This window comes from Rhea americana, unplaced genomic scaffold, assembly GCF_003343005.1.
Source record: "Rhea americana isolate MKP2758 unplaced genomic scaffold, rheAme1 scaffold_48, whole genome shotgun sequence".
Classification (NCBI taxonomy): Eukaryota; Metazoa; Chordata; class Aves; order Rheiformes; family Rheidae; genus Rhea; species Rhea americana.
The window spans coordinates 1,048,661-1,072,547 of record NW_028186623.1 but is presented as its reverse complement, the minus strand read 5'-3'; the positions used below and the strand labels follow the sequence as shown (position 1 = coordinate 1,072,547).

At 37.8% G+C, this 23,887-nt stretch overlaps 1 protein-coding gene across 1 annotated transcript; it reads left to right on the top strand.

Annotated features, from left to right (window-relative positions):
• Positions 1-1,040: 1,040 nt before the first annotated feature.
• ZBTB44 (zinc finger and BTB domain containing 44) lies at positions 1,041-23,835 on the top strand. The gene is made up of 5 exons (XM_085316782.1): positions 1,041-2,106; positions 6,842-6,926; positions 12,717-12,880; positions 15,205-15,505; positions 17,568-23,835. The coding sequence occupies exons 1-5, from the start codon at positions 1,089-1,091 to the stop codon at positions 17,848-17,850; spliced, it is 1,851 nt and encodes a 616-aa protein (XP_085172908.1). The 5' UTR covers positions 1,041-1,088; the 3' UTR covers positions 17,851-23,835.
• The last annotated feature ends 52 nt before the right edge of the window (positions 23,836-23,887 follow it).

Sequence of the window (23,887 nt, the reverse complement as noted above, 5' to 3'; positions counted from 1 at the left end):
CAGCGTACTGCAGAGGGACTGAATCATGGATCAGCCTCCTCTGTCAGCTCCAAGGCATTCAGTTTTCAGACGCTGCTGCGGCCCTAAAGCTGCCAGGCGGTGTGGGGCGCRTCCTGTCCCTCCTAGTTCTTCGGGACCTTGTGCAAAACCCACGCGTCTGCACCTACCACACAGAAGAGAATTGGTCCCCAAGGAAACAGTTTGTATTTTTATATGGAGAAAGAAGTTACACTCCTGTTACTCTTTATCATATATATATAAAATCAGTTTGTGTCTCTTTGATTTAAATCAGAGCTTTACTTTGAGGTTTATCATGCATTGTGTTTTTGAAAGAATTTTCAATAACCCCTCGTTCTAGTCCAAAATMATTTATTAAAAGCAGCTTTAGGCAATCAGTACCTGCATTACAGCAGCAGAGCAGAGCTGTTGCCAACTGTTATTTTATGTTTACCAGCTTGAACTCTGTCCTCTGAAAATTCATGCTATAATTTCTCTGAAGCTTTTCTGCTATTAAATACCTTCTCTGAGAGATTTGTTTGCTCCTGCACATTTCTAAGCAGACCCAAGCAAATGTCGTCTTCACTTAAAAGAACAATTCAACAAAATCCCTAGTGTTTAAGAACCATAAGCAGTAGATTTCTGAGCCCAGAGGATAAAAACCCAAGTTTCTTACACATATGATAGTTTCAAAATGCTTTCTTTTTAGTGTTACAGACATTTGTTTTTCCCAAAACTGTGTTGGGAATTTGTTTTGAGTTTGCAATAGCAGACATGTAGACTATATTAATGATGGATTGCAAATAATTTTCTTTTTACGTTTTAGCAAATTACAGAAATGCACTTACTTACTTGCAGAGTTAATCCAYGATGTCACAGTCTGGATCCTAAAACAATGTGAAAATGTGACTGCAGAGAATTCTCYAGTGGAAGAGTTTTCTTCCTACTGAGCCTTATAATCGTGAATTCGCTTACCTTTTGCTTTCAGAGATGAAATGTACTTTCATGTAAGTGACAGAGCTTTTTTGTTTTATTTTAGGATACCTGTGATCTTTTGCATGTGGAAAGAACGCTAGCAGAAAGGTGAAAAGATGGGTGTAAAAACATTTACTCATAATTCCCCTGCTCATAGCCAGGAGATGCTTGGAAAGCTGAACATGCTTCGCAATGATGGACATTTTTGTGACATCACCATTCGTGTCCAGGACAAAATCTTCAGGGCGCACAAGGTGGTTTTGGCAGCCTGCAGTGACTTCTTCCGTTCCAAGCTCGTTGGCCAAGCAGAAGATGAGAGCAAGAGTGTATTAGACTTGCACCATGTGACAGTGACTGGCTTCATACCTCTTCTGGAATATGCTTACACAGCAACACTATCTATTAATACAGAAAATATTATTGATGTGTTGGCTGCAGCCAGCTATATGCAGATGTTCAGTGTTGCTAGCACATGCTCGGAATTCATGAAGTCAAGCATTTTATGGAATACGCCCAACAGCCAGCAAGAGAAGGTGCTAGATGCAGGACAGGAAAACAGTGCAAACTGCAATTTTACTTCTCGAGACGGCAGCCTTTCTCCAGTTTCTTCTGAATGCAGTGTAGTGGAAAGAACCATTCCTGTTTGCCGAGAGTCACGAAGAAAGCGCAAAAGCTACATAGTTATGTCTCCGGAGAGCCCTCTTAAGTGTAACACGCAAACAAGTTCCCCCCAAGTGCTGAATCCTTCAACTTCTTACCCAGAGTCCAGAAATCAGCCTGTAGACTCCTCCTTAGCCTTCCCCTGGACTTTTCCTTTTGGAATTGATCGAAGACTTCAGTCTGAGAAGGTGAAGCAGGTGGAGAATTCTAGGACTTTGGAAATGCCTGGGCCCTCTGAGTCAAACAGAAGAATTGCTGATTATGTGACTTGCGAGAGCACAAAAGCCAGTTCGCCCCTTGTGATTGAAGARGACGTGCGTGTCAAAGTGGAAAGGTTAAGCGATGAGGAAGTTCATGAGGAAGTATCACAGCCTGTCAGTGCATCCCAGAGTTCTCTGAGTGATCAACAGACAGTCCCTGGAAGCGAGCAAGTTCAGGAAGATCTCCTGATCAGCCCACAATCTTCCTCTATAGGTATGACCGTTTCGGGGGTTAAATGTATGTACAAATAACGTTTGCCCTTGTGGTTTTATCGGAGGAAATCTGCTTAATTTTTAAAATATTTAGATAGCTTTAGTTTCATGAAATTGCCTTTTTTTTTTTTTTTTTTTTTTTTTTTTTTTATGAAATCTTAAATAGGAACCCTGCTGGAGGGACTTAGAGATCTCTAAATAAGTTTGCAGAAGTCAGCTAAGAAAAGTAAGCCTGTTAGTAGGCTTCCCTGTTCAAAAGAGGTTCATAACCACTGTTAACCTCTGATTGCTTAACTGGGCAATATAGTTTTGTTTTCAGTAGTGTCAAAAGCATGATCTAACTTCAGTCATAACACTAAATTTGAAAGGCTTGTGGCTGTAGCTGCAGAGGCATGGAATGGTACTTTGCATCAGGCATAAAACMTTGTATGATCATGACAGAAAGCCTTTGTAGTAAGATTTGGAAAATAAATGGTTGAACACTATCATCTTAATGTCCCAGACAAAAACAAACCCACCCAGTCCTGATTTTGAGAATCTTTCCATTTCTGTGGGATTTGCTTCTCAAGTTGCTTCTCAAATACTGCCAAATGCTGAGAGAAACCTTTTTTCCATGAAAGAYGATTTGAAGCCAGTTTTGGGTTCTTCTAGCAGACTGCTGTTTATTAATAGCTATTATGTAAAGATTGTTACTGTAACAATCCATTTTTTCTCCTTGCTCAGAGTAGACTGAACGTCTTTTAATAGTCAGAAGACAGACATTTTACAATATTTGTAGTTTAATTAYAAAAATTTTGCATAGGTCAGCTATTCTGCTTTGAATTGAGAGGCTTGACCTGTGCTCAGTAGAGGGTTTGTTTACTGAAGGATTTTTAATAAAGCCTGTTTTACTYGAGAACCATAAGAATGGAGAGTGCACTGGTCTGCCTCATTCGAATAATGTATGTGTAAAATGCTACTGCCATTAATAAAATAAATAGAATAAAATGAAATAAATGTAGCCTTGTAGGCTACGTTATTGTTTTTGTCTGGTCAGTGTAACGCTGGGCCTTCTCTGCAGAAGGTGAATGTTCAGTCAATCTTAGCAGGCTGAGAAAACAGTATATAACCAATGCTGATAAACTATCTCAGGTAAAAYTCACTAAAAGGAAATGAAAATGTTGTCCTTTTATCCCAGGAGGCTTTCTATACTGTTGCTTTTGTTCATCACCTTGTATAGCTCCTGTGTTAATGTTTTAGATCAGTAAAGTTTTATTTACTGGAGAAAGTGATATTTACCTTTTCTGAGAAGCAGGTTTAATATCTGTTTAAGCACCTCTAAAACTTGAAATGTAGTTTGTCAAAATAGTGCATGGATTAAAAACTAAAAGAAAGAGTTAGTGTGCTGAGTAGTCTCCAGGAAGAAAGGTGCTGGTTCAAGAACAGGTAGTTTTAACTCAGTTTTTAACTCATTATAGTAGGAGCTTACAAAAGACATTGCCAGGGCCGTGCGATCAGAGATGCGAATCATTGCATCAGCAGACGTTACTGTCACAGACAAAATAGAGCAAGTAGAAGTAACMATTAGGGAAAGCTGAAGAAGCTTATCTAGTGAAAGAAGAGAGTTTTACTGGCTAAAAACATCATATCCAAGCAGGCTAAAAGAACAAACTTGGTTTAAATTCTGGATTACCAAGCAGTGTCATATTAGCTGTGAAAGTTCTCGGAGGGCATCTCTTGGAGGTAGCAGTATCAGAAGAATAGTGTAGTCGTAAGTGGCTGGAATGAATAGGGACATGAGAATATGAGAATAGGAGTGAATTGTAGAAGGAGAGGTGTCATGGAGTGCCTTAAAGACTCCTTTTTTAAGAGAGTTGTGGTGTTACTGTTAAGCAAAAATTCCTTTGGAATATACTCTGCTAACCAGGCACCTACCGAATCCTGCTCTCGCGATAAAGCTTCCTTTAGCCGGTTTCCTCAGCTGTGCAATGATTTCTGTTGGCAGGCAGCTTTGCACATCCTGCTTTGGCTGGTGTCTGCTGAAGTTCTGAAGCCGCATGACATTTGCTAGAAAGTTTTCTGTTCTCTATTTCCTGTTCTTAGTTTCGTACCRCTTCGGTTATGTGCCTTATGTGCCTGATGGTTTGTACAGCGCTGAGCAGGGGATCTCAGGCCTTCGTAATCATAATGCTTAAACTTAGATGTCTCTTATTGAGGATGTTAATACAGCATGTTCTTCCTTAAAAAGGCTGCAGAGAGAAAAACGTATGCTAGCCCAAAAGCTTCGAAGCGCTAGTCTTCTTAGTCTTTGAATAAGTTTGAGTTAGTATTTAGTGGTCTTTGCATTGCATTATTAACTATCTTGATAATAGTTTTTATTCACATTTTGTCATAAAGAGGAATAAAGCTCTTGTTTTTTAGTACAGTTCACATGTACCAAATACATGATAAGGCACACTTTGCAACTCAGAAAGCACTTTTTACCTCCTAAAGATATATTTGCTTATACAGTAATGTAAGAACAGTAAATGGAGCCAGAGAGATATGTTGAAGAATGGCTTTCTCTTCCCTGAACATATTTTCTTTGTATAATTGCATATATTTATCTCARTGTTTTACAGTGCATTTATAAAAGCATTCCCGCCTCTCTCTYTGACATTACAGAGAGCTCTCATTCACTCTTTGGGCAATCTCAAGAATTGTTCATTTGCCATTTGTTATATTTGGAAGCACYTTATAGTATGGAGAGAGACATGAAGCAGAGCCTTCATAAATAAGTCATTATGGTAACAACAACAACTGTGATTGAGAAGATATTTTAATAACTCATTAACAGTGATTCCATTTGAGAGGTGAAGGCTTAGAAATAAAATTAAAAGCTATTGGGTTTATTTTTTTAGTAGACTTTCAGTTAGGTATTTCAAGAGAAAGAAGGATAAATCAAAATGGGATTAACTTTTGTAATTTTACAAATTGCACAGTTACAAAACCACAGTTTGTCAGTCAAGTCATATCAAAATTATAAATTTGGGTACTGCTAGAGTAATTTCCAACTGCCTGCTAGAGACAAAAGTCCCCTCCCATTACTGGCCCCGTAATATGGGGTCACATTAAGACCAGTAATCTTTTACTTCAGTTGGATTTTGTAGAAYGCTCTGTCCTTTATAGGGACAGCCTCTTTTGGAGACAGTACTCTTTAATTGTGCCTGCTTTTGATAAAATAAGCATGCTTACCCCCACCTACTTTCCATCTCTTTGTTCCTTCTCTCTGATTTTCTTTCTTTTCTTTTTTTTCCTGGTATTTTGTCATCTTAGACCTAAGGATACTTTAATTTCCTAGTGTATTTTAGAGAAGGTTTCCCAAATTTAGCTTGCTGTTGTACCATCATCTTAGAAAGCAGGAATGTCACTTACCATAGCAGCAAGAGCAGCTCCTAACACTGTCCCAAGCTGCGCTCGTTCTCAGGATGTAGATGTAGAAGAGAGAAATCTCATTTTCCCCATCTGTTGTTGTCTCACATGCATTCAGTGGTAGAGATGCAAGGGCTGCTTGACTGTTCCAGAAAGTTGAAGCAGTGCTCACTGTTTGTCTCAACAGAGGAAAACGGAGGAAAGATGGATTTTCTAGTGCACCACTTCCAAGTGGCTTTCATGCTGCTAACCGTACATGTGTTGTGATTTGGGAACCCCTGTCTTGGAGAGTAATGACGGCAGTCTGGTCCTGTTGAAATTTGCTGCATTTCAGTCATTCATTTTCCTCATCTCCCATTGCACACGCAGAGATTATAAGTGGARAAGCAGGAATGCGAGGAGATCTAGTCTGCTGTCTGCACTCAGGCTGCAGAAGGAACCAAACATGCTTTATCTGAACGGTCACAGAGAAYCAAACCAGAGGATGTGTTTTTAGAAAACAGTTTCTTGTTGGGGAAGCAGCACAAATTCTACTAAGAGTTGATTCAGTACCGTACCATCAACTTCCCTCTCTGTTACGAGGACATCAGACCAAAATATTCTTGCTTAGTACACCTGAGCAAGGAGTGAGTACYGAACTGCCAAGTGGTGATGAGGGAGGCCCGTCTGAACAACAGTCAGACACATCAGGTGTTGCAAAGGTTTGATTTAGTGCTGAATTTAACCTTCRATTCTGTTTCCAAAATCCGCTTGAGCTAGTTTACTGGAATGTTTGGGTACTGCACAAAACTCTTGAGTGGTTTTCTGTACGCATTTCTCTTGCAAAGAAACGTCTAGTCTGCTTTGGGTTGCATCTTTAATTTCTCATARGACTCTTCCTGTTTCAGCATTTTATCAATAAATGGAAGTATTATCAACATATTAATATATATGGAAGGTAYGGAATGGGAAGGCAAGAAACAGTAGCAGGGTTGAACCCTCTATTGCTCATGAAATAGTGCCCTTTAAGTGAAGGTAACATTTCTGTTTTACAGTGTTATTATTGGGTGTGTTTTGAAAGCTCTAGCTCTATTTTACATAGATTCTTTTCATTTTCTAGGTATGCCAAATATTTGCCATATATTGAGTTGTCCATTTACTAAATAGTCTGTGTAGAGGACAAGTTGATTTGGAACATATTTGCTACCGGTTTTCTAAAGGATTTTCTGAAGAAAAGCCTAGTATCTTGTCTTTCAGGAAGCAGTGCCTGTCAGGGATTTAGAGAACAAACTTTATGTGTGTTTACCCACCCCCAACCCTTTTTGAACACTTATTTTGCATTAAATTGCCCTTTTTCCTTTGCCTAGGCTCAATAGATGAGGGGGTTACGGAGGGATTGCCCACACTCCAAAGCACCTCTGGCACTAACGCTCATGCGGACGATGATGATCGGTATGTACCAATGAAGTGTTCAAACTGTTCTGCAGGAAGTGGTGTGCTGTAACTAACCTACCCARCCTTAATCTCTGAATGTTTAGCTGTTTGTACATATAATTCTCTGTGTTGATCAAAGTACAATCAGTGCCTGAAGGATCAGATGCTTCAGAAAAATGTAGGTGATGAAAGTCAGTATTTGCTTACTTGTTGTTTTTCATTTCCTGTGTATTTCCAGGCTACACTGGTGAAGAAAGATATTCATGTTTTTGTTGTTTCTTCATCACTGCTCTTTATTAATAAACAAAAAGTCTTTACTGTGAAACAGGTGTGGTTGTTGCATGCCTACAACAGCTGACGTAAAGCCACAAAAGCAACGGAGTGAAAACACGTGCCTGCTCTTGGCTTCTCCAGATGTTACTGTTGCCATAAACCGCAGAGCAGGCAGCGCAGCCTTCAGTCTTTTCTCCCAAACTTTCTGCATGCAGCCTTTTACCAACATACTCTGTCATTCTGTGTAAATATTTAGCAGTCTTTTGCTGCGATGAGTGATTTATTASTGCGATAAGGGAAGGCTGGCAGAGAAGGTGGAACTAAGATTGTTCTGCTTGGTCAAAGATGGATGGTAATTCTGTTAGAGCGAAGTTATGCACCTACAAGTGCATACAAGGGTACACACAGTTGGTTTGACTTGTATTTCTTTGCTTTTGTGGTACGTATCAAGTACAGTGCATAGATAGTTACTGTGTTTTATAGCAAAACTTATGAAGTATTGTCAAGCTAGATTTTGTATTATATTTTGTTAAGCAGGTGGGTCTGAGTAAGAAGTGTGAACCTTTGGGAGTTACTCCAGAAACCGTGTCAAGTGAAACTCCCTACAGAGATAACTATCAAGAGCTGCATTTTTATTGCTCATAAAGTCTTTCCTGCCATTTCTGTCTAAAACCTGTGCCACTGTAGGATTAAATCTGAAGGGAAAATAACTGCCTAGAAAAGATTTTGTGTCTGACAAAGAAGATTTTATCCACCTGCTACCTTCTATTGTGCAAATCTCAATTTAAAAATAATATCCAGCACTTAGAGCTTTGATTGATAATAGAAGCACTCATTGCATTAGAATTGATCCCAATTTTTAAAAGTTATAACTAAATTAAAGTTGCATGTGTATTTTCAGCAGTGGATAATTTCAGAAATTTCCAATAAAATTGTAGAACTTCAACAAAAACTGCTTAGAAAATTCAAAATGTATAAAGTCTTTTTAATACACTGTGAAATTTCCCAATAAAAGATCTCTTYCATGTTAGGAGGAAAATAATATTTGCCTTGGTTTATGCACAGGYTTGAAAATAATTAGCTTCAGAATAAAAGAAACATCATTAAAAATGAACTAGAATTTGTGCATTGTTTATGTAATGCTAAGGGAACTCCAGAACTAAGTTTTCTACCAAGTGATGTATTTTATAAATTCAAATAAAAGTTGCAAGACAGTACCTAGCCCATAAATCAGTTAAATTTGTAAAATGGTGATTTCAGGTCATAACAAGCTGTCTTTCACATGCTTGTCTGATGTGGTGTGACAGCCTTTTGAGCACTAGACTTTTCAGTTCCCTTTTCAAGCACAGGACAGGGGCATCAGCAGATCAAAATGTTGCAGGGAGAATGACTGGTCATATCTGACATGTATATGAAAGTGAGATTATACAGGATGCTGAATACAGTCAAATATTGAACTTCAGCTGGATCAGATTAAAACACAATCAGCATATCATACAGATGCAGAAAATTTTCCTCACTTTTTTGGTAGTTTTTAAGTGTATCTTTGGTGTAAGTCCAAATTGTACATTGCTTTATCATTATAGGTTCTCAGAATGTCAAAATTGATTCTGAGTGGACAATGCAAATTTACATTGACATATATATAGTTTTTCAGATATGTGGTTTCCAGAGTACAAAGCAAAAAAGTAGACCGTCCAAAAGCCTTTCARTATGACACTCTTTTCACTGTGGAAACAATTGTAAATATTTTAAAAGCTAAGATGTTTTATCTCTTCATTTTCTTTGTTAAATAATTAACAAAATTAATTGGTCCTCTTCCATAATCAGTTAATTTCAAAGAGCAGGTCACGTGCACATTGTTCTCGATTTAGTAGGTGCACAGGAAACTGTTTATTAAAAATTACTGTTGCATAGTAATRTCTGTTATATTCTTTCTCTAATTTTTGACATTTGGACTGTAATATACTTCTGCAAGACAGATATGTAATTCAGCCTTAGCTGGCTTAACAGGTAGTCTCTGTATCACTTTATGGCTGCATTTAAAGAGGAATTGCAAAGGCTAAAAGCTAAAAGATTTGTAAGGTCTAATATAATGAGAACTTCCATTTTTTAAAGTACATSTTATTTACAAATAGAGGACATTTTTAGACTCAGTGAGCATTCTGGTGCTTGTGTTTGCCAGCATTTAGTTCTACAGAGTTGCATATGCATATAATCTGTGATAAGGAACAAATTGAAAGTGAAATGTTTTAATATTATGATTAAAATATTTAAAACATCTTTTCATATCACTGTTCCAGAAATTTTGTTAGAAATTAAACAAATTAAAATGTTAAATCCCATATTTATCACAAATTCCAAGTCATGAATATTTAAGTGAGTATACGGGGGRAAAAAAAGCAAGAGAGAGAAAATATGATTATATTTTAAATGTAATTTCTTCATTGTCCTAAGGTCCTCAGATATGTCACCAATAGGTATTTCAGCCTGCTCTCAATGTAAGGATGGRAAAAGATTTGTCAGTTGCTGGTAGCAGGAGAACCTCATGTTTCTCGTTTTATTTCCTTTGAACATTCTTTCTCATCATAGTATTTTTTAACAGAAAATCCAAACTTTATTTTAAATTTCTTCTGTCCATGTAGTGCTTCTTCCCTTTCTGAATCATTTGCAGAAGCTGGGGCCAGTRCAGACTTCCGATGGTGAACTGGCCCAAGAGAGCTAGAAACAAAAGGAGAGCTGTGGCTCCTCATTTCTGCCCTGGTTTGAGTGTCTCACTGGCAAACTCCAGGTGCAGGATGCCTTTTGGCCTCCCCACAATCAGCTAGATCAGGAATGAAGGAAGAAGTATCTGAGAAATATTTTACCAGATGTTCCTTATAAAGACATTAAGCATTGTCAAAAAAAAAAAAAAAAAAGCAATTCTTATTTGAGAACACTACATATATATGTACATATATACGTTTGTATGTGTATATGCATATTTGTATGTGTAGATGCACATAATATGTACATCTACAAGCAATAGTTCTTGCTCCCCATTCARCCATCCTTTTATCACCCCTGCATTGCACCTCCACATCTCTTGGCACAAGCTGTGAAAACCTTTATTGTAAATTCTCTCYGGTCAGTTAAGTGCAAGGGAACCATTTTTGAAGGGAATCATCACCCCTTAGCTAAAGAGGTTGCGTGACATTTGTCAAATACCAGATGAGAGGAAAGGTAGCTCTCTTGGGCCCCAATCAGTTTGGCTAGTGTAGTGGAAAGCATATGGTCACACCAGCTCCAGAGAGAAAACCAGCATTTCCACATCTGACTAGAGTGAAATTTGTTCTGTGTCTAGTGATCTGCTCACAGAGAGAAAGAGGAATGCCAGAGCTTCTGGCGGAAGATTGGCTAGACAAATCAGAGCCTGCGCTTAGAAATATCCTCATTCATTTCAGGTGCATTTGGTGAGCCATCAGTTGACCTTTTTTTGCACCCGTAAGTGKCAGCCCAGGATATGAGCTGATAACTTCCCTCTTGGAAAGTCTTCCCTCATGCAAAGATCAACAAGTTCATCAGCATCTGTCTTTTCCCCAGCTCGCTGGGACCCTACTGTGTGTAAAGAGAAGTGAAAACCAATGAAATTGCTTGTCCGACTCTCCAAAAAATGATATAGCTCTGAGCAGGTTTGTACTAACTTAGATTGAGCAGTGTCTGTTTCTCATAGCAGAAATCTGCTGCATATGTACAGTTCAGGCCTGCCCAGACAGCACTTTGGGGCTCAGTTCAGCCCGACTTGGCCCATTAGTAGTGTCTGCTCAGCACTAACCGTGCAACATGTGCTGCCTCTGCACAGAGATGTGTGTCTGGTTTGTGTTCCCTGGTACCAGCTTTTCCATTACCACAAATATTAGAAGCTGATTCGATRATATTATCAGCATGGGGGAAAAATTCTGTATGAATCCCAACAAAAAGTTTCCTTAAAACAAATATTATTCCAATATATAATATTGCCAAGATCCGGCAGCCAAGAGATCCGCATTGGTTTTATAGAGTAATTGTAATTCCTGCAAGTGACTCTCTTATGTTGCGTCCATCAGGAGATACTTTCTGGTAGCTGCTTTCTCTTACCAGACAAATTTTTACAGCTGGAACTTTTGCAGCTGAGACTCATCATTGTACTCAGAATTCAGATATCCAGTTCTCACAGTTGTCTGAACAGTCATTTCCAGAGTAAACCAAGGCAGTTAAGACATTGATTTTAAAGAGATGATCCTACTTCTCATCCTCTTGTGCAGATCTGGTCTGTGGGATTTTGCATGATGCATAGGAAAAAGTATTTGTGCTTAACTGCACATTTCATTCCTGTAAGTGTTAGAAGTCCACAAACTCAGCCTAGCCTAGAAACCAACAGTCTAGGCTAGAGACAGCAGTAAGAGTGCAGAGCTCTGGATTTGTTCATTTAGGGAGAATTTCTGACTATCTGCCACAGGAGACATTGTTGCACCTTTTTTTCACAATATATGTAATACATCAGAATTTAGAAAAACAAAATTGCATTGTTCTGTCCGTGGTAGCTATCACCCGCAGGGAATATTCATGGTCAGAACTGTTCCCTGCTGTCAGTGATGTCTGATCTGCCATCAGGCTATGAGCAAGGTGAAATGTCTATTTAACAAAAATATAGACCCTAATGCTCAAGGAAGGGAAGTACCAGGTAAGTTCAAACTCCTGTTGTTTCTATGTTTGTACCAGCAGGTTGATTTTTATTTGACTATGGCCTTTAGTGAAGAAAGTACCTTGCCAGAAGACTTGGATTGTAACACTCTAGTTCCATTAAACAGTTTATAGCTAGAGGGTTTGCAGGAGCGATTAGTCAGTTTTAAATAACTTCTTTGAAAGTTGTATTGTTCCTTTATTGCAGTCTCTGTGCTGTTTTTTTAAATACAACACTTGTGTTATTCTCACAGAGTTGATTGAATCGGACAAGTAACATGTATCAATTAATTAGATTAATATTTTAAACTTAGAAATATGTAATTGTAGATACTAGTGATTGCTCATTAAGCCTGAGTTGAAATTAAAATGAATCCATTTTAATTTCCTTTGTAAATATCACTGAAACTGCAAAATATTCCTTTGCTTTTCAGTTTGCTTAGTTCTTTAAATTCTTCCTCTTGGATTATTTGATGTCTATAGATCATTGATATGCTTGAAAAAATACCTACACTTGAAAAAATGCTCATGCCTAAAAATGAAATTGAGTTTGCAGCTGATATTCAGACCTTTTGCCCAAAGAAACAAAAGTTAGAAATTATTTTCTGATCGGGTGTGCAAGGTCAATAGTATGAGACTTTGGATGTAGGTCAGACCTGAAGTTATAAAGGAAGAGATTTCCAGTGTAAACAGAAAACAGAAATGGTAAAGGCCTGTCTTTTTTTTCTCCTCGTACAAGTATGTTCAATGTTCCAATTTTCCAAGGGAAAAATAATCCAATTTTCTCGTTTTCTCTCTAGCTTGCTTGTAAATCAGTGTATTTTTTCTTTGTAGTTTGGAGAACGTTCAGTATCCCTACCAACTCTACATTGCTCCTTCTACCAGCAGCACAGAGAGACCCAGCCCAAATGGCCCAGATAGACCTTTTCAGTGTCCAACCTGCGGGGTCCGGTTCACTCGCATTCAGAACTTAAAACAACACATGCTTATCCACTCAGGTAAGAAATACTTCCGTTCTCAAGAATTATTAATTTATAGACCCACAGAGGTTACACTGTGCAGGAAACATAGTAATGCAATTCATTTTTAATCATCTGTCAAGTGCTTGAGAATTGATTTTAGAAAGATTGGGTAGAGGTATGCCTCATTGAATGCATGTTTTGATACATCAAATTTGACTGATAGTTGCACTTATGGATGATTAACATTTGTATGGGCTGAAGAAATTCTGATTGCCTGAAAGCCATCCAAATAAATCAATCTCATGATAAAATTTGAAGTGAAATGCAGTATAATTGGCTTTTCTTTATGTTAAAGAAGTGGTGTATGTTAAAGAAGATTGATACTTCTTCTTAGACATTGTAATTGTCTACTGTGTTGTAAAGGAGACTCACAGCCATAAAAAAAAATGCTGTTTCTCTTGCATGCTTGTGTTGAAGGATGTCATATGCTTCTGAATCTCATAATTTGCCGGGGGGGAGGGGACTTAAGAACATTTTGATTGGTTTGATAATCAATTTATCTACTATAGATAGTACAGGTAGCAAAAGTTTTGTGTCCATGCCTCTACTGAGTTGGTCTTGATCAGCAAATTTCATTGTATTCATTTTGATTTCTTACCTAACTATAAACTGTTAATATCTTTGCTTTTAGTATTTTTCAAGACTTGTCAGCCCTCTCTGATAATACAGCATTGACATTTTAATGAATGTAAGGGGAATATAAGGGGTTAATGCAGTTGAGCAAAAACTTAATGGTTTAGTATCTCCTGGTTTTAGCATGACTCTTACCCACACAAAGATGCAACACTATTTTTGTGCAGAGTCAATTCTCAAGGCATAATTTTTTCAGTGTCAACATTTATTTGTCAGATTCCTTCAAGCAAAATGACCGTGTTCTGTTTAGGCCAGCAGTAATAGTCTGCATTTCATATTTAACAAAGCAAAGTGGTTGTGCTTGTCAGTTATCCCAAATAGATTACTGAAGTCTTAATTGATAGCAGACCAGCTTCAGCAAAGCCTCTCTGGCTGTCCTGTCCTCTAGCAACCCCTGGGCAAAGTTGGGAGAGGTTTGAATACATATTTTAGAATAAACTGTGTATAAAAGAAATTCTTAAATGTTGGGAAAGTTGAAAGTGTTTTCACATAAGCAAAATGGCTGAAGAGATTTGCCTCAAACTGTATGAGGAAATAGATGCCCTTGGACAGTAAGCAAGCCCGAAAAGTTTAAGATCCACAAGAGAATATTTTAGAATATTAACTTGTTTTCACGTGCTTAACAAGGACTTTCAGTGTAACTTTAACTATATTTTTCGCTATATAAAAGCCCCAATTAAAGGTTCAGCTTCTACTTTGAACATTAGGAAAGCAGAGTGAAAACCAAGCAGAATTAACAACCTGCAGGGGCTGATGCACACTCAGCCGTTTGGAAAAACCTTTTTTTTCCTCCTTGACATCTCTAGTATGAATTGAGTTCCACATTATTGGCCTCATTTTTGGATTTCCACATTTTCTGGGGTTCAGACTTTCTACCGAATCTGACTTTTTCAGTGATTCAGTCTTATGTTGTAGTAGTTTTGTTTGGGTGTGACTACTTACTGTGAGCCACTGCAACATGCTGCAAAGCCCATATGTTTTGGAGTTTTATTGGTGTGTAAAATAAAAAATGAACCAGTAACAGGATTTCTAAATTAATACGAGAAAAAATGAGAAGCATGAACTTAAATGGTCTTAGAGAGTTGTCTGAAAATTTTTGTATAGAAGGGTTCCCACAGAATACAAAGCCTGTTACTTCACCCTTTTATCACCATTCCTGCTGCATCACAGGGGCATCCTTGTGCACAGACAGTCCTGCCAAAAGACTTCTCTGAGGCCAAAGGCAGCCAGAAAAAGACATTGCAATTAAAAGTAGCCTGATAATTGCATTGTTGGGAACCAATCTGGCACAAGAATCTTCCAAGATCAAAAGTGTTCAAAGATAGTTTGAGATGCCGGCTGCATCAGATGTTTTTTAGCTGTGGCTCAGGATCTTAAGCTTAGTCTAATCCAAGGAAGTTTATATTCATTTTAAACTGTGAAGAAGTAGTGTAAGAGTTAAACAGGGATCACATTGTTGCGAAATTTATTGACTGTTGGTTCTGAGTAATCGTAGTTCTGTGCTAATTGCTTCTGCCATTTTAAAATTAAACAGATTGTTTCTTCTTAAAGCAGCACTTCATTTTGACTGACCACAGCTGGTGTCCTTTTGTTGTTAGAAATCCGGAGGGATTTTGCCAATGACCTCTGATTACAAAAGGTGAACATTTTTACTCTCTCTTCTATAGGCATTAAACCATTTCAGTGTGACCGCTGTGGGAAAAAGTTCACCCGAGCTTACTCGCTAAAGATGCATCGCCTGAAGCACGAAGGTAAACGCTGTTTCCGGTGCCAGATATGTAGTGCCACTTTCACTTCCTTCGGGGAATATAAACACCACATGCGGGTTTCCCGGCATATTATCCGCAAGCCTCGGATTTACGAGTGCAAAACATGTGGCGCCATGTTCACCAACTCTGGAAATTTAATCGTTCACCTGAGGAGCTTGAACCATGAAGCGTCAGAGCTAGCAAACTACTTCCAGAGCAGGTGAGGTGCACAGCAAAAACCTAACAGGGAACCTTTTTTTTTCTTTTTTCTTTTTTTTTTTCCTAAATCATCTTTTCCTGCTTTCAGGGCAGCCTGCTGTGCCTCTCATCAGGTTGCCAGCTAATTCCAGTCAAATTTATTCTTGCACCGCTATCTGTTTTATCTGATCTGTTTTACAGTGTATAAACTATAAACAAGGGCACTGAAGAATCCAGTGATATGCAGAAGCTGCTTCTGGGCTACTTATTTCTCTTTTCAGTAGTATCTATGAACAGGTTAATGATGCTAAGCCATATTATTCTGTACTGTAGTATCTGTTTAAGATCCAAACTCTTGTACATTCCCTGTTCATTTACACAGAGAGTAGACTTGTGACTTAATTTTAGGTACTTACTTGATAGGTGAATATTGTGGAAAGATTGCATGACTCTGTACTTTCTCTTTTTTTTAATTTTCTAGGGGTAACACGTTGCTAAATGATCAGACTAATAGGATTTGATATCTTAAAAAAATAAAGGCCAATTAAATATTTCTTGTTTATCAGGGTGCAAAAGAATTGGCTTATCTCACAAATACACTTCACTGAAGGCTGTTAAAAGGCATCTGCATGTGTTMTCAGTGTCAGAGTAGCGCTATATTCTCATATTGAAATAAATGTTTGTAACCATTTGATTTTTAGATAGAAAAGTATGAAAGTAGATGAAGGAAATCTGAAGGAAGATAGATCTCAGAGCTCTTAAATCTATTGAGAAGATACAGCTTGATGTATACAAATTTTCAGAATTGCAGAAATCTGTTTGCTTATCTTGGAAGTGATACAGAATGAAAGAATTACAAAACAAAGTAGGAAAGCCAGTCACTGTTTTTTTTCCAGAAGAATATTGTTTAAAAGTACAAGTGCCCTGTATCTGTGGGTTTGCGTAGTTCTTGTTCTTAGCACTTGTGCCAAAGCTAAGAGTGAAAACTCTGCTAAGAAATGATGCCGTGATTGTGGTAAGCACTTCATTGTTGTCGTCAGATGAAAGTGCATGATTTTTAGTTGTTTTAGTTTGAATTTCCAAACATTAGATTACTATAGCCAATTGTTAATTTGGGTTTGAAGAGGTGAATGCTTTTCTGCAGAGTGAACCTCAGCTGCCACTGAAGAAAACTTACTGCTTTTTAATGAACTACAAGGAGGAACTAAAGCATGCAAATACTTGTGTTTACGTATGTGTGTGTATATATGTTTGTGTGTGTGTGTATATATATATGAATATATGTTTGCCTCTAGGACAAACTTAAAACATGGGTATKTCTGGTGCTGAGTATTTGCAAAGAAATTTAATTTTACTCATGTACTTGATTTCTGGAAATACTACTAAGAGGTCAACAGATTTTCTTTAGATATGGTTAGCCCTCACTGAAAAGAGTAAGTTATAGAACTGTTGTGCAGAAGGGGCTGTAACTGTGTGGCTCAGAGAAGGAAATGAAATTCAGTTCTTTTCGTGGTGTTATGATGTGTTTCAGCATTAGGAAAACACCATCACGGTTGGTGGCCTCCTTACACTTTAAGCGGAACCTTTGCTTCCTCTCAGACTTCTGTTTGCAGCCTCTATCCTTTGAGAGCAGYGGTACTGCTGTTTCTTGCGTGGGTCTTACCTCCGTGGTGGAAAAGGCCCACTTTGCCAGTACTGAACTCATTTTTTGTTTTTAYTTTTCAAAGGTTGAATGTTCCCTTTTTTTTCAATGAGATTTTCAGGGCCACACGATGTTCCAGATATTAACTTTCATTCCCATCACGGTGATCCAAATAGAAGTTTCTGTGTAGGAAACAGAGATGCACAGCAATGCAAAATAGGTTTCTTTCAATAAATTCTCCTTGTATATAAATGAGAATCAGGTTATAATGCTTAGTGAAGTGTGTTGCTATGATGATCTTAGAACAATGTGCAATGATTATCTTTGTTATCTGTGCAATGTGGTACGTATCTTGTGTGGTGTAACTGATACAAAGAAACTGATATATCTGATGTTTATTTGAGAAATGACATTTCTCTTTTGTCCTTTGCCCCTCTTCTAGTGACTTCCTAGTACCGGACTACTTAAACCAGGAACAAGAAGAGACCCTCGGGCAGTATGAGCTAGGGGAGCATGGCTTTGAAAGCAACTCTTCTGTCCAAATGCCTGTCATTTCACAGGTCTCGTCGACTCAGAATTGTGAAAGCACTTTCCCCTTGGGGTCTCTGGGTGGGTTGGCAGAGAAGGAAGAAGATGTGCCCGAGCAGCCAAAGACTAACGCCAGTGCTGAGGCAACCGCAGGTGATCCTCCGAAACCGGAGCTGTCATCTATTACTATTGAATAATTCATGGTTTGTTTTCATTTTTGTTCTTTGGAAAGTGCCTGTGTTTGGTCCTGTACATTTTAATTTAATTTTTTTTTAAGAAAAGTGGGGAGATTTTCCCTTTTCACTTTGTAAGCTACGCTTTAAACAGAAAACTGCAACAGATGTTACATTATTTTTCATGACTGAATAATCACTTCTGTGAAAATACTTAAGACTGAATGCACAAAAAAAGCTTGTCAGAACATCATGGAAGCTGTGATACACTTCTAAAGAAGAACCAACTGATTCAGATCACTTAACTATTTCTTCTTCCACAGTTAGAACAGCTCATTAAGTTTCTCTTGCTTCTGCAGACCCTCTGGTTAAGGGAAAGAAATCAGAGGAAACTTTTTAAAATGACAAACAAAAAGGATGCATTGGAAACCATTATTGAACAGTTTTGACTAGTTTTGAGTGGATTGCTTTAATCTTCTGCTTATAAAATGACACTCCTATCTCTGTGCCTGCTGATTTTCAAAGCGCTTACTGTAACCCTTTTCTTGGAAATGGTAAGCATTTTTGAAACTAACAGTCACACACTTTTTTAAAAAAAACCACATTGTCCCTTTTCATCTCAGATGAATCATTTTTGACAAACCAAGTGATATCATGCCAGGTATTCCTACTTCTTATATTCCAGTCCTTTTAGAAACTGTTTGGTCAAATAGCCTGTCCGGATTTGCCTATTTAAGGTTAGGCATGGAAATAATATGATCAAGAAAAGTCTAATGGTGCATAATGAACTTGGGATGATGGAAAAGTATATATACTTTGCATATCCATGCAAGCCTGACAAATATCTCACGACTGTATCTTTCTGTAAAAGGGAAACCACATACAAAAATGAAGGTTTTCTCAAACTGAAGTTCTTAAACCTTGACCAGATCGTTTGCAATTCTGGTCACTTCCCCCTACCATGTATACTGTGTTTTTACTAATCTCCAAAAGCTAGCTAGAGGGAGTTTACAGATGGGGAAAAAAATGAGCTCTTTTGTGTATTATTGCACACTTTTTTTTATATACATATGCATGTATGGTTTCTGAGATTTTTATTAGTCTGTTTTGGGCAAAACACACAATTTATTCTCTTTAGAGGCCAACTTTCTAACCCAACAGGGGGTTGTTTACAAAAAACCTATATAGCAATGATAAATTGTTCCTGTTTCAAAACATTTTAAATCCTTGCCAACTCAGATTAAAGGCCATTACTCTGGCTATGTACACAGCTCAAGTAAGCAATAAATTGAAAGATTTGCAATTTCATTTTTCCATATTTAGAAAAAGCTGCAAATTTAGGGTATGGGATTTTCAGAGCAGTGATTCCTGTTTGGTCGAGGCTGTTCCGGCTCTAGTACTGCTTTGAAAACTACATTAGGAATTACATGAGGAGGTTTGTGGGGTTTTATTACTGATCAGGTTAACTCTGTGTTTGATGCCAAATGGCTATCGCCTACATACAACATGCAGAGAGAGTAGGTGTTRTTTGATCTTAGTATTCAAAGGGCAGGATATACTCCCTTAGTTTTGAATCTGCTTTCTGAATTCTTCTCTGTCCAAATTTGTTTTACACAAACATGAGGAGAAAACGAAACCAATAGAGAAAGGGTAGTTCTTCTGAAGAAAGAGAAATCACAAAAGTCGTATTATATTGCAAGATCAATTTGTATTCGATTAGCAGAGGCAGCTCTGATACTCTGTAGATCTGAGGCGTTTCTACTGTAGCAGACATTTTTAATGAAGAAAGCTTATTGCTCTTTGGAAAGAGCTGAAAGGGTTTCAGTGGCTTTTAAGTATTTAACAGTTCTTCTTCACTTTTTTTAGGTAGAAAAAAAAACACGTATTGTAGTTGTATAGAACAAAAATAGTTGGGATTTCAGGCCTTTGCAAGTTACTGGAGTCAAGTTTCTCCACCAGATCTGAAGCGTTTTTCAGAAACATGATGCAAAGTTCTCTGCTACAATCCAGTCCTGTATGTCTAGGTTTGTGAATCTTCATAAAAGGGCTTGGAGGAGAAAAGGGCTTGGAGGAGAAATTCTTCTTTTGGGCTGTTGTACTGTGAATTAATCTAGTGTCTGTTGATGGGCAGAATTTAAAGATAAGTTCTCTTCCACTTCTGATTTCTATAACTGAGAAGCCAGTGAGACAAGCAAATGCCTTTTGCTGAGTTTTATTCTGAATTATAGAGCTGTGACACTGAACTCAAATGTATGGTTTTCTTTTTCAATCCAAATGCTACACATGTTTCCAGATATATTAGAATCCTTTCCTGAATGTTGTAGTAAAAAGTACTTACACTAAAGACACAGTCCCAGAATATATAGATATGATATTCGAAAGTCAGATATAGACTGACGTAATCTTCTGTTAGAATCTAGTGATTTTCTCCCATTAGATATTTTGCTAAACAGTTTACTTGTCATGAGATATGCAAATACAGAATAGACRTATCTGGATATTGGGTTTTTAGAAGACTTTAAAATATGTGTCAGAAAGTAGACTACTTTCTGAATACCAAAAAGAAATTAAAAACCAGTTACAAGAACCTTGTAGCTCTAATCTGTTCTTCCTTGAAAAGAAATGAATATCGTTAACTATTAACACCTTGGTGCCAGGCGAATCATATGTTTCATTGTTCATTGCAATGTGTTACACGTTATCTTTTCAACCCCTTAATCTCTGTGTAACATCTTAATTTTTCTCACTTTTCAGTCTGATTCAACTGGAGGAACAATTGAGTTCTTACTCTCGGAATTTTTTTGTTGTTATTGTTTTAGGATTGGGATTTTTTTGATAATTTTCCTGTTTGTAATGTTGTTTGTTTCTTGTTAATATCCTTTCTCCATAGAACTCAATGCAAATTAAATTCAAGTATCATTTTGTTTCTCCTCCCTAACTTTTTGAAAGTGTTCAGTGCTTTGGAATGCTAATGTTCTTCACAGGAGAGATGTAAAATATTAGAACATCTTAAAGCAAGCTCTGTTGCTAGTATTTGGATTCCAAATTGAGTGAGATATATCTAAATGAAACTTGCCTTAAACTATGCTTGGGATTAAACCTAAAGCATAGATCTCTTTCAGCAGATTATTAGAGGATTTTGATCCCTGCAGTGCATTTTTCTTTTCCCCTAAAAAGGTTTTTTAGTATGGACTTCTATTTCCTCTTGACAAGGATCACAGGGTCACAGAATCACAGAATAGTTGAGGTTGTAAGGGAGATATCTATATCCAGTCCCCCTGCTCAGGGCAGGGTCAACTAGAGCAGGTTGCTCAGGGCATTGTCCGGTTGGATATCTGCAAAGATGGAGAGTCCACAGCCTCTCTGCGCAACTTGTTCCAGTGTTTGACCACCTTTTCTTAAAAAAAAAAAGAAAAAGAAAAGAGAAGAAAAGAAAAAGAGAAAAAAGAAAAAAAGAAAAGTTTGTTCTTACGTTTAAATGGAGTTTCTTGTGTTTCAGTTTGTGCCCATTGAGACTCCAGCTTTTTTGCAGTCTCCCATCAGGTATTTTTACACATTGACAAGATCCCCCCRGAGCCTTCCCKTCTCCAGGCTAAACAATCTCAGCKCTCTCAGCCTCTCTCCGTATGAGAGATGCTCCAATCCCTTAATCTGCRTGGCCCTTCTAAGTTGTTTAGAATTTCTTCCAAATAGCCACATGTAGGTYCCATTGCCGCAGTTTCTGCAATGGTGAGTAGTCTCCAATTCATTCACAAAATGGTTTGAGTGTATTTTCCTTTTGCATATCCTTCTTCTGTGTGGCACTGTTCTTTGCACTTAGTGGAAAATCCTTTCCTCCCCCATTTATTTTGCAAGTAGAGTGCCTTCACTACCACAGAACTAGCAAGGTTCTGCCCTGGGCTGGGGACCCGTATTCTCGGAGTCTGTGCTTGGTCTGTACCCCTCATGTTCTTTACAGAACAATATCTCTGATGGGAAGAGTGTTTTGGGAAAGGGGAAAGAAATGAAAACCTTCTAGTTCCCAACGAAGAGCAGAAGTAGTGTTGTCTTTAGCTGCATGTGGGATTTGACCAAGTTTTAAGGGTTTGATTTGTTTTGTATTTTGATGCAGATATTTAGCCCAGCTCCCCTTAAAATCCATTGGGATGCCTTCACAGTCAGCAAATTAAGCTCCCTCTGAGAACTATGTGTCAGTTTTCTTAYGCCACATTAACAAAAGGTTGTGTTCCTGGTGGTCTATCTTACTACAGTTGAGTTCAGTTGTCAGGCTCGCAGATACTATGGTCAGGTCTCTCATACTGAGAGATTAGTAGACTAGGTTTTTGAAAATGGTTCTGGGTTCACATATATCTTGAGTCTAAAAGGTGTGAATTTAAACTTTTTTAAAAAGTAATTGCTGCCAATGCAGTAAAATATATTTTATAAAACTATGATCCCTATATGTCCCTTACGGGATGAAATTTTATTGTTTTTAAGCTATGGTTTAAAGTTTTTATATGAGGGCTTCAGTCGCTTCTTGGTTGCTGGCTTTCCCCTCCAGCCCCAGGATGTAAGAGCATTGAGACTATTGCCAGTCTCTCTCTAAGATAAACCATGAAGCATTTTATATGCAAGTAGAATGGGAGCTTTGTGCACCCTGCAGGGATGGAGAAAATGCAGATGTAGGAGCACCTGTTGTTCCTAGATTCATTGCGACTTCCGCACCATCAGAATATGGAAAATAGCTAATTTTCATTCAGATCGATTAAGTTCAAGTTTTGCTTACAAGATGAAACCCAGTTTTGGAGGGTTCTCGTCTCCAATTTTTGGACATAATAAACTCCATAGCATTGTGATKACAGATAAGAGGGTTCAAGGCCAGACTGTGCCTCAGCCACATCAGAGGTCCCTAGTACCTAGAGTTGGTTCAAAGTATTTGAGGAAACGTACCGTAAAAGAAATGTGAATTTTTTTAATGCAACAGTACTTATTGCTCTGGGTTTTTGTTAACTCAATGTGTGCTATCGCAGCAATTCAGTGTCCCACAGGTCTCACCTGCAAACCTGGTTGCACTAAGCAGAGAGCTGAATCAGTTTCTGGTGCTGCCAGCCTGTGTGGCAACTGTACCTACAGTCTTCCTGAGGGTTGCTGAAGTCCCCAGAGGAGTGATTTTGTTTAACCATTCGTTTAGCTGATGCATGCTTTTGATATTCTGACATAGACCTGGCTACACAAAGTTCTTGGACAGCTTCCTTGCCCTGTTCCTGCAGTGCCTTCACTCTAGGCGCTGCCCTATGGTGAAACCCTGAAGGGGGAAAGAGTAAAGCTGGAGCAAAAATGTGAATTAAATTATTGTTGGGCTTCTTTGTGCATTTTAGTAACCGTGAAACCCCCTTAACTGTGCCAGTCGCCGGTCACCAGCCGTATATCCAGTCGTCATCTCATCCACAGTACAGCTTCTCTTGTTGATGCTGGCCACAGCTAGATTACTTGGCATGTTTATTGACTTAACAGAATTGTTTTTTGGTTTTGGTTTTGTTTTTTAATGTATACGATGTTTAAATACACTTCACATTTTATATAATACTATCTGGCTATTAGTATTTTTCAGGAACCATAGTTCTTGGTGGCTATATATATTTTTGTGACTTTTTTTGTAAACTAAGTGCCGTTTCAACGTTACAATCATTTTTAGAGTTATTGTAATCAATGTGAATATCATGTTTTTTCAAATCTGTTCTGAGCCTGTAGTGTTTGCTTTGTGATCATATGTGTAATGTATATATTCTGTATAGTTACATTGTATTGAAATACTAGCTTGTTTGATATAAGAAAAGTATGTATTGGGTACCTTTTTGCTAGCCTGGTTGTTTAATCTTTAAAAAAAAAAGTTCTAAAATACAAAAAAAAATCTCCAAACTGGTCCCATTATAGGTTAAAATAAAGGGGGAGAAAAACTAGTTTTGAGTGTCTTTGGATAGAAACATGACGCTAAGATTTTTCATTAAAATATTAATGTTTTATGGAGTATCTCCTTGCTTTGTGTCATTATTTAACCATACCAGCGTTTGTCTTACAGTAC